Source organism: Falco cherrug, chromosome 16 (genome assembly GCF_023634085.1).
Source record: "Falco cherrug isolate bFalChe1 chromosome 16, bFalChe1.pri, whole genome shotgun sequence".
Lineage (NCBI taxonomy): Eukaryota > Metazoa > Chordata > Aves > Falconiformes > Falconidae > Falco > Falco cherrug.
Window position 1 is genome coordinate 2,121,227 of NC_073712.1, and position 10,752 is coordinate 2,131,978.

General features: G+C 56.4%; 1 protein-coding gene across 10 annotated transcripts; it reads right to left on the minus strand.

The window, feature by feature from the left end:
- Positions 1-555: 555 nt before the first annotated feature.
- PTPN7 (protein tyrosine phosphatase non-receptor type 7) lies at positions 556-10,357 on the minus strand. 10 transcript variants are annotated; one of them, XM_055728243.1, is made up of 11 exons: positions 10,207-10,357; positions 8,527-8,755; positions 7,912-8,095; positions 7,402-7,486; positions 6,692-6,768; positions 5,086-5,223; positions 3,587-3,685; positions 3,364-3,474; positions 2,606-2,763; positions 1,623-1,736; positions 556-1,094 (listed from the first exon to the last, which is right to left on the minus strand). In XM_055728243.1, the coding sequence occupies exons 2-11, from the start codon at positions 8,655-8,657 to the stop codon at positions 1,001-1,003; spliced, it is 1,191 nt and encodes a 396-aa protein (XP_055584218.1). In that variant the 5' UTR covers positions 8,658-8,755; positions 10,207-10,357; the 3' UTR covers positions 556-1,000. The 10 variants fall into 10 exon arrangements, with proteins under 10 accessions (XP_055584218.1, XP_055584219.1, XP_055584217.1 ...); XM_055728244.1 differs by having other exon boundaries at positions 3,587-3,631; positions 7,363-7,486; XM_055728242.1 differs by having other exon boundaries at positions 7,363-7,486.
- Positions 10,358-10,752: the final 395 nt, after the last annotated feature.

Here is a 10,752-nt window from a genome sequence, read left to right on the forward strand (position 1 = left end):
TGCCAGGGCTTGTGGGCATGGGCAGGTACAGGCTAGGGAGCCCCCAGCTCCTTATTAATTCCCTCTTGCCCAAGAGGCTGTGAAATGCCTATCAGTTGAAGGCCAGTTTTGAATAGCTTTAAAATATTTTACACACTATTTCTATCTCCATGCTTTTTCCCAAAATTGCCTCTCCCTTTCCTTCTCCCCCTCTGCCCCGCCCCTGAATTTATCAGTGAAAAAAGAACCCAACAAAACCCAAATATTATTTTGTTCTAATTTCAGAAAAAAACCAAGAATGCAAAACCCCCCGCTGTCATGTAACAAAAGGCAACTGGGAACACATTGCTTGCACAACTGTAGATGCACTTAGGAATGTCCCCTATTTTAAGGCTGTCGAGAAGGTGTTAGCCAAAGGTGGAGAGGAAAGCAAGCTGCAAAAGAAGGGCAACCAATCGTGCACCTTTTGTACTAGATCATCAAGGTGTACCTTATGCAAGAAGAGCATCATGGCACATGTTTGGAGCAAGCCCAGCCCTTCACGCAGTGCAGCCTCTGCCCACAGATGATGCACAGTCAGGAGAGAGGCTCTGTTTATTTGCAGGGTAATTCTACCAGCTCTGCATCTAACAGGGTAAACATTTCTGTGCAGCTAAAAGGCAACCCGTGCTCCCGGCGCTCACCCAGCTTCATTTCCTCCACACAGCTTGTTCTTCTGGTTGAGGACAAAACGTTGCACATTTCAAAAGCCAAAGCTTCTTTCCATGGGTGAAATCTGCCTCAAGCAAGCAGCAATGGCCACCTGGAGCGCCCACTGAATCAATCCTTCACATGAACCCACCAAATCTGGCTTGTCCCCAGGGCCACAGTCCCTATGGGTTTGCTTGGTTGTGCTCATCCTGAGGGATGCTCATGCTGCTGCTCTGTGGCCCAGCAGCAGCAGGAGGAGTTTTGGTGGAGGCGTCCCCCAGGCTGGTTCAGGAGAGGTTGGAGTGGGGAGCTGGCAGCCTGCAGCCCTGTGCTAGTGGCCTCCTGCCTCTGGCAGCTGGGAAGCGTAGAGAGCTAGTGTGTGATGGAGGAACTGGTACTGCTCGCTCGTCTGGATCATCCCACCTCTGCAAGGGAAAGGCAGGTCCCACTGACACCTTGCCAAAGCCCAGAACACCCTCCCCAGTTCTCTGCTCCCAGGACACAAATATTCCCACTTCACCTGCCACTTCCAGGTACCTCTGAAACAGGCACCAGAGCTGCCCAAAGAGTATTTGGGCTCAGCAGCATTGCTGGGCTTTTCAAAATGCAACTGATTTCACTCTATTTTTTGCTGGTACTTCTTGAAAAGTGGCAAAATTGAGTGTTTCTTGATTTAGTGGCTGAGCTGGAAGGAGCAGACTGGCTGCCAGGCTCAGAGCTGCTTTCCCTCACATCCTCAGATCTCCAGAGCTACAATAGCCCTGACAGAAAAACTAGCCCAGCACTGGGGGATCATTTCCTGTTGACACACCTGCATCTTTCAGCAACCCTTCTGGTTTCCATCAGAAATTATCCCCATGCCCCCTCATGATGCCCAGCACCTCCCCCATCCTTTCTCCTAGGCTTGGCACCCAGCATGACCCTCCAAGGAGCTGCCTGCTCTGAGCACCCACCTGTCTATGCGGAGACGGCACACAATTCCCAGGATATCCACCTCGCCCTTGTCCTTCAGCTGCTGGCACCCGATCCTGGTAGCAATAAAGCAGCCTGTCCGGCCGATGCCTGCACTATGGGACAGAATCAGCTGTGCTGAGCACCAATATCCACTACCTGGACCTTAATCTGTCTGAGCTGGACATAATCTTGGATTGGTTTGCTGCCATGATTTCTTCCTTGAGGGATGCTGGGGTCTTGGACCCAGCTGCCAGACCAACTTTCTTAGCCAGGCACCAAAAGACATGGGCTGGTGTCACGCTGTCATGGCAAGGGCGTGTGTTGCGCAGCCCAGCTGAGGCTGCTCTGGAAGCACAAAACCAGTCTGGGCTCCCTGTCCCTTGCACAGTGCAGGGGTGTCTGCAGCTCCTTCACCTCCCCTCCCCTTCCAGCTGTGCTCTAACCCCAGGCACCCAGCAGTCTGCACTGGGGCAGGCCAGCCTGCAGCACTGCAGGTCAAGTGTGTTGCATAGGGATGACTGGGTACTCTGCTCCACTGTCCCTGAATTCACTTAGTAAGAGAAAACAGGCAGAGGCCACCTCCTCCTGGAGGGCTGCCCTGAAAAACAGCTTCACAGTCAAGCTGCAGGTCACGCTCAGTGGCACAGGAAGCAGGAGCCTGAGCTGTCAGTCTGCTGTGGCTCTGGTGGCTGGGTCCCAGCTCTGCAGAGCTCTCCTGCTCCCGCCTTGCTGTCTGCAGAACCATGGCAAACCAGATTTCTTTATGGGGCACTATGTAACCGTGCTAATGCCATCATCCTGATGTCAGCACAGGAGTTGCTGGTTGAACAACTTTGCTGGGGGGATGTCATGCCCTGAGATATCTGCACCACAGCAAGACCAGCTCATGAGCATTCACATGTGGGATTCTCCCCTCCAGCATTTGCAGACTGACCTCAAGGTGAAAAACACACAGGGATTCAGGTGAGGGGAAAGGTCTTACCTGCAGTGCACAACGATCGGCCCTGGGCTGGCTGCAGCCTGCAGAGCCTCCTCCACCTTGGACACCAAGTGCAGCAGGGGCTTGGCTGACTCGGGTGTCTGCTGGTCCGGCCAGGAAGGGAAGAGGATGTGTTTGACCTGGCGGCATTCACCTTCAAGCTTTTCCAGCACAGAAGAAAAAGAAATCAGGATGTGGGAGCATGGACTTGCTGGGCTGGGCCAAAGAAAGGCATGGAATCCAGCTCAAGCAGAGGCTGGGCAGCCTATGCCCATCTCATCTGCTCACCTCCTGAATTCCAGTTTGAGCCTCTGCCAGACACCCAGGAGAGACCCCTGGGCCAGGGACACTAGGAAGTGTGCCATCCCAGAAGATGGGGCAGAGTGTCCCAATACTGTCCCCACAGTCCAGGCAAAGGCAGAAAGATCCTTTTGGCTCGTGTCAGCCCAGGGTGACTATGGAGAGCCAACAGGGCAGAGTGCAAACAACAGTGGGCTAGTAAAGAAGGTCTCCCCAGCTGGCCCCCTCTCCTCTGTGCCCCAGGGCCGGGTCCTGCTCCCTGTCAGCCTCCTCAGGCAGGCAGCAGCTCTGTACACCCCTCCTCTGGCAGGGGGCTTATAAGTCCCAGCTCTCGGAGCCATGAGCCCTCTGCTCTCCTGTCACACAAGGCTGCCATCCCACGAGAGAGCCCGGGGCTGCCCGGGGCACTGCCAGGCCCAACTGGGCTCCCCCTCTGACCCCAGGATGGGGCTCAAACCCACCTGGATGGAGAGATCCCGGACAACGTACTCCACGCACTCACTCAACCCCTGCACACGGACGGTGAAGGGGCCGTAGGTGCCCTCCTTCTCAGGCCAGTAGTGGACACATTTCTGAAAGAACAAGGCAAGGTCTGTGGCTGTGGAGATGCTCAAGGCACCTGCTGGAGGTCTGTAAGAGTTGGTCCAAAGAGAACGATACTGTCTGAACATTGCCAACAGAGACCTGGAGATGGAATGTGGTCCTCATGGATGCCAAGATGCAAAGACCCTGGGAAGAACTGCATGGTATGAGGAGTACTATGCCGCTCCCTGCTACCTGGGACTGGAAGGAATAACTGCGATAAGGCCGCATAACCACTGTCCAGAAGATGGATCACAACCATTGTCGTAACAACAAACCAGAAAACTTGAACTTCAGGTGAACTTTCTTGATTATAATATCATTATAATACAAAAAGACACCTCCTGGTCTGAAGCTACCTGCCTTTAAGGCAAACCATGCCTCAGGCACCCGTCTTTGGACGTGCTGGTAACCTTGCTCGAGAAGGCAGAGAATGGCAACACTCCATGGGCCAGAGGAGGAGCAAGGTGTGTTGCTTGGCATGAAAGATGGCTCCTCAACAACTGAATTTGGAGATCTTCCCCACCAAGGATCACGATGATCGGAAGGACTGGTGGGATGCTGCCTGGACCTGGGACCATAGGGACACCTTGGACCCATGGTGGTAGCTGTAATCCTCTTCTCTTTTTTACTTTACCTTTTCTTCCCTTCCTGTCACTCTATCTATTGCACACTGCTTTATGGGCAAACAATAAAGTTGCGCTGTTTGATCAAAGCATAACCCCTTGGCGTGGTCGCCTTCATTTTTTGCGCTTTGAGACCATAGTAAACAAACTATCACAAGTCCACTGAGTGGACCATGACAACGTCTGAGCTATGCTTTGCTCAGTGCTCTTGAAGGGGCATCACCTGGGGAGGTGTGGGGGAGTGGGGAAGGTGGACGTGGGGTGATACAGAAGGGAAGCTAAGGAAGGGATAGATCTCTCTCCCCACATCTGCTCCCCCTGCACCCTCTCCTATGCCCTGCCATATGGCTTTCAGACCCAGCATGGCTGTCCCCAGCCCACAGAAGCTTTGCCAGACCCAGGAGGACCCAGTTTGCTGGTGAAGGGCACAGGGGTGCTGCACCAGCTGGCGAGAGAAGGGAAGGCGGCCATGGCGAGGAAAGAGAGGGCGAGTTTCCCCAGGCAGGTGCTGCTTGGAGGGGGAGCCAGGGATCCCAGGCCAGGCACAGGGTAGCTGCCACGCAGGGCACAGCTCTGCCAGCTCGCTCCCCAGTCTGGACCCACTGGCTGAGAGCTCCCAGCCTCAAAGAAGAGCTGCTCAGGGCCAGAGGGACACTGCTGACCACAGCTTCTGCTCCCTCTCCCAGGGGTTGCCCCGATCTCTTTATCCTATTATCTGGCTGGCAAAGCATGCCCAGAGCACGAGAGGCCACATGAGGAGGAGAGGCTTTGCCAGATGGGGCCAAGGCTGCAGCCCTGGGGCTTTCCTCCTCCATGTGTGATCAATCAGGGGTACCCTCTGACAGCAGAGAAAGCAAGCAGGTACTCAGACCCCACGTTTGGTCTCACATAACCCCTTACTGTTGTTATTACCCCACCCCACCCTTTTCTCCTGGCTGGGATGCCATGCCTGGGCCTGGTGAGGGACAATGGTACCTCTTTGCGCTCCTGGAGCTTGGTTATCATGACGATGAGGGGCACCTCCTCCTGCCACACCATCTCCCAGAAGTCAGTCACAGTGTTCAGCATGGGTCCCTGTGTGGCAATGTACTCCCGGAGCCGCCCTGCATAGCCCTGTCAAGCACATGGTCCATCAGTGACGCTGGGTGGGGACCCTGATGCGTGAGAGGAACCTGTCTTCAGGCCACTCCAGCCCTCATGGTGCTTTTCTTCCTCTGCAGGTAAGAGGCAGAGCCACACAGACTATTTCCTACTAAACCTGTCCTTGAAATGCTTTTATAGACCTGATCAGGAACTCCTAGACATCCTTTCCATCCTCCTGGTCCCACAGTCCCGGAGCAAACCCACAAAGCAAGCCATGTACACCCAAGCTCCGTGCAAGCATCTCCAGGTTATTGGTGTGACAATATCCAGAGTGATGGATGTTCTGGTGGGGCAGAGCTCACGCAGGGAGCAGCACACCTCGCAGCAGGTATTTCCCCAAGGACAAGCAGAAGCCATCCAGCCCTGCTCTAGCTGGAATGTGGGATAGTCCCAGCTGGGTTCCACCAGTCTTGCCTCCCCACCAGGCTCAGGAGGGCAGAGCTTTATGGTTTTGTCAGAAGAGATCTCTGTTAAAAATCCACCCTAACCCCTGCGATTTAATCCAGATCTTTCAAGCAATCCTGTTAACAGTTTGGTTCCACAAGAAGTTCCACTGGCCCAGCCAAGGGGCAGAGACATTTTCAGGAACATTTTGTATAGCCCTTTTCTCTGCTTTTCCATTCGGAAGGAGACTTGTAGTAAGATTTGGAGGTGTCAACACTGGGAATTTTGCTCCACCTGCTTTTTATGCTCAAAAACATTTCACGGGATAGAGTCAGCAGGAAAAACATCCAGTCCCGGATGGGGGCTGATAAGATCAAATACCTGCAGAGCTCTACCAGACTCGCTGTGCCCTCAAGCATGCCAGAAGCAGGCTGGACGGCTAATTTTCTGATGTGCCCACAAATTTCTATATTGTGACACCCTTGGAGAGGTAAATGGAAGGAAGGGGTCAAGAAATACCAGCTCCACACAGCAATGTTTGGACACCCGTGTGCTCAGGTGTGTGCACATGTGTGCAAGATAGGGATGAGCAGCATTTGTGCATTTTTGTTAGCTCTTCCGTGAGGCAGAAAGGATGCCATGTGCTCACATACACCCTGATGCGTGTGGACAGGTTGTGAAGCCTGTCCCGTCACAGGTAATGTGAAGCCACACCCTGCCAGGCTGCTTCAGGAAGACTAATCTAAACGTAGTCCTCTACTGCCCATCTTCAAACCCTCATTTGGACCAGCCAGCTCATGAAACTTTCCAACAAAAAGGGACAGTGTGCCTGCCCTGCACAGATGGAGCTGCATGTCTCCAGCTCAGAAAGGGGTGGCAAGTTCAAACTGCCACCCCAGGGCAGCCACAGCACAGTGGGTAACAGTCAGTGCCCCAGCCTGTGGGTCCCAGTGTGGCACCAGCAGCACCAAGGGGTTTGCAGCCCAATGTCTTCTGAGCCATGGGCTGCAGGACCTGGGAGACCACCCGCTCTCCAACCAGGCAGGACACTCACCGTGATGTAGTTGGCATTTATGTAGCTGTCTTCCTCCTGGTTCCTTGCCCTCCTGAGACAGACCCGGCTTTCAGGGTCTGAAAGACATGGCAGGCATTACCTCAGGGACAGTCTTTCAGAGCCTGACGCTGCCCATCCTGCCTGCCTCAGCTCCAGAGGCCGGACACTGAGTCCTCCGGCTCTGTCAGAGCTGTCTGCACTGTCCCTCGGGCCTCTTCTTGCCCGACTTCACTCCATGGCAGGGTACAGCCAGTGATGCCCAAACCTGCCTGTACCACAGTATACGTGTGGGGTAATTCACCTACCAGGGCCTTCCCACAGTGCCTGACCAGAGCCCACATGAGTCCTTCTACAATGTTCCATGCCTTTACACTCCTAGCCACATGCATCTGGGACATGTAAGGCCCCACAGTGGCAGGGAGCAATGCAAGCTGGGCTGTCATGCACTGCACACCCTGGGAATACACTCCGAGTAGTAGCTCCCCAATTACAACCCCATAACAGTGCACGACACAGCACCCAGCTCCTGCAACATGGTGAGCAGGAACAAGCACAGCAGGAACACCAAGAGCACCCAGGAGCGCTCAGCCTGGAGCCAGGACTGCTCTGAGTCACCCCTCTCACATGCACACACGCTCATGCACACCCCCCCCTTTCCCTGCATGTGGCACCTGGGCAAATGTGAGGCAAAGGGATGCAGTGGCACATACTGGGGAGGATGGTTTTATATCTGTCCTTGGAGGCACGTCCAGGGATCTCCAGCTCCTCCGGACTGACAAAGTTGGGTGGGATTTTCTGCAGAGGGAGAAAACAACTGTGAGGAAAATTCCATTGCGGCTGCTTGTGACCCCTTGTCATGGCAGACCTGGTCCCCTGAACAATGAGAGGCTGACCCAGGGACCTAGCAGCATCACCAGAGATGTCAGCTCCTGGCTTAGCCCAGATGTGGGACATGTTTCAAAGAGGCCACCCTGGGAGAAGAGCTTGGCATGGCAGGGCGGGACAGGCTTTCCTGGGTCACAAATGGGACTTGTGTGCACCAGGGAGCGGGCAGCCAGGGGATACCCAGGGCACCCGTCACCTGTTTCCCTGCCACCAGTGCTGTGGGGCACAGCTGGGCTGGGAGCCTCCCTTGGAGATGTCCACCCCTGCCAGTTCCTCCTACCACCAGCCCCTGCCATCCCTTGTGTGAGGAGGGAGAGGGAAGGGGAGTGTCACACCAAAAACTCCTCCTGGAGCTGTGTCAGGCTCTGGGCATGTTGCTGGAGCTCCTCTCTCCTCAGCACATGGCTGGATGTCCTCAGGAACTTCAGCGTGATGTCCCGTGGTGTGCAGATGGGCTGGATGGGCTCAACACTTCCCAGTGAACTCATGTCCAGCACCAGTGACACATTGGACCCCCTCCTGCAAGGCAAAGGGGTCCCTGGCTGACCCCCTGCCACCCCAGGACAGGAGGACAGCCCATCCCACCATATCATCAGTTAAAACCACCCCACGCTGAGTTAAAAGCCTGGCAGAAAATAACAAGGGATGAAGAAAGGGGTCAGGTACAGACTCCAGAAGATGTGGGTGTTGAGGAAGTAGCTAGTCATTTCACCTTCTTGCTGACAAGTCCCCAGGGGACAGTGTCTAGATGTGGCCTGGGCTGGGCTGGGGGGATCAGGGCTGCCTCCACGCTCAGACCTGGCACCTGCACAAGCTGGCAAGGCTGGGCTGGGGCAGGAGGTTTGGGGGAGCCCAAGGCCTTGGGCTGAGCCCTGCTGTGGTTACCTGCCATCTGGGCTGGGACAGGCGGCGCAGGGTTTGAGCTGCAGGTGCTGTCCAGCCACGCTTACCTCTCCTGAAGATGCACATGCTTCCTGGCAGAGGGACTAGGCTTGTCCGGCTTGTCCATGTCTGCCCCGGCTGCCTGGGCACTCAGGCTGCTGTTATGAACTCTGGAACACACCAAGCAGGCTTGTACCATGCTGCAGCAGCTGCGAAGTCCTTTTCCTGAAGCACAGGGAGTGGACACACAGGGCCCTCAGCTCCCAGGGAATCAAGGAGCCATCAGAGGAGAAGCAGCTGGAAAAGAAAAGGCAAATCTGAGCGATGCCATGAGGCTAGGTGGACCCCCTGACGGACAGTCCCTAGGCAAGGGGCAGGTTTTAAGTCCTCAGCTGCCCTGGAACCAGAACTCTCAGACCCTGCATCCAGGTGGGTGGCATAGGGAGAGCTCCCAGCATGTTCACCCTCTGGGTTGCCCACAGCACTGCAGCCCACACACACTGGTGACGCTGGGCATGGCACCAATGGCATCTGCTCACACCATGCAGGAGACACCCACACCCTGTGTTGGTGGAACATGGTTGGGTTTTGGGGGAGCCCAAGATGCTCTCCACCTCCATGGGAAGCACACACTGCCATGTGTTTCCAGCCCTTCCCTGGCATGCCTGCTTCAGCCTGGGGACATGGTGGGTAGGAGGGAAAGCTGGGACCCGCACGAGCACAGCAGTATTCGGCAGGTGAGACGTGGTGGGCTATAGGTACTACGAGGAGCCTGGCCAGCTCCTGCTGTTGGGAATCATAGGGCCAGGCACCCTCAACAGCCTCGTGGCTCTGTCAGGGGAGGGATGACCCTGGGACAGCCTCCTCCATCCCACAAGTCTCAGCAACTGTCAAGAGGAAACTGCTTTATCTGGGTGGTTGAGCAAGAAGTGATGGGGTAGCCCAGCTGGGGGAGGGTGCCAGGGCTTCACCACCACCAGCTGCAGGACAGCCCCAGCAGGGATGCGGAGATGCAGGTGGTGCTGGTCCACCTCTGGGCAGAGCTCCTCATGGTGCAGGCAGCACCCTGGGATCGTGAGGCTCCTTCTCATCCCTTTCTCCTTCCATGAGGAGGAGATGGACCCAAAGGGACGGGGAATGTGGCAGTCGGAGGTCTTGATGGACAAAGAATAGAATCCCGGGTAGCCTGTCGGCTCATGGAGATCCTGCAGAGAACCAGTCCGTGCTATGGCTGTGCCATTTGGGAGCATGGCTAGGGCAAGAGCTGTTCCCCATGAATCCCTGCTGCACAGTGGCATCTCTGGCAGAGGTGGCAATACCACTGCTGCCACACACACCATCCCCCTGCCCCGTGCAGGGCACCCTGGGGGGCCTGTGCTGCTGGGGTGTCCCCCAGCCAGGCAGGGCAAGAGCGGCTAAACTCCCCAGGAGCCGCAGCACCAGGAGAGATCCTGACCAGAGAGAGCAGCAGGCTCCAAGCCCAGCATCTGCCTCTCGCACACGGCCACAGGAAACACCTGGCGGATGCACCGGCCAAGCCCCTGGCAGTCAGGAAGACCCTGAGAAGACCCCCATCTGCTGGCATCTGCAGGGAGAGTGTCCCCATCACCCTCCTCAGCATCCCAGCCCTGCCTGGGGCTGCCCAGCAGTGAGCACATGCCCGCTGCTCGTGGTCACTGGGGCCCAGCACTGCCTGGCGAAGATCCCCTGTCCAGTGCGGAGCAGGGGTGGGCTGGAGGGCTGCCTACCTGCTGCCCCACGATATGGGCTCCGTCGGTCCCGGCACAGGCCTGCAGGCGCTGCGTGTCGGTCTAACACCACGGTTTGAAAGTGTTCAGGAAGCTGCTTATCAAAGGAGCTGCTGCCTCTGCCGCTTCCTCTCCCTCCTTCTCCCCCACCCTGCCTGCCGCCCACACACATACCGGCCACATCACTGCAGCTTGGCTCCACTGGGCCGCCTGCAGCCCCAGCCCTGCTCCCCACCAGCGAACTCCCATCCTGCACCTGTGGGCACAGCCCTGCCTCCCCCAAAATCCTGGGGTGCCTCCATGGGCATCTCTAGCAGGGCTGTTGGGGGTGCACGCAGTGCCCTCTGCAACCAGCCGTGGTCAGCACTGGTGCCAGCCCATGGGGTATGGAAGGGTGGGCAAGACCTGACCATGGGGCTGGGGCCACTGGCAGGAGGCTTGAGGTGGGATGCTTCATGTGGTGCAGTGGTGCTAGACTGGGGACACCAGATCCCACGTGCCCCACAGGGAGCCAGGGTGAGTCCTCCTGTCCCTGCCAGCCTGGCT

Coding starts and splice junctions, on each gene's coding strand:
- PTPN7 (XM_055728242.1), bottom strand. CDS start 8,657: ATGGTACAAGCCTGCTTGGTGTGTTCCAGAGTTCATAACAGCAGCCTG. Junction 5,224..6,691: donor TAAATGCCAACTACATCACG/GTGAGTGTCCTG, acceptor TGTGCTTGACAG/GGCTATGCAGGGCGGCTCCG. Junction 3,686..5,085: donor AGCTCCAGGAGCGCAAAGAG/GTACCATTGTCC, acceptor TATTCCTTCCAG/TCCCAGGTAGCAGGGAGCGG.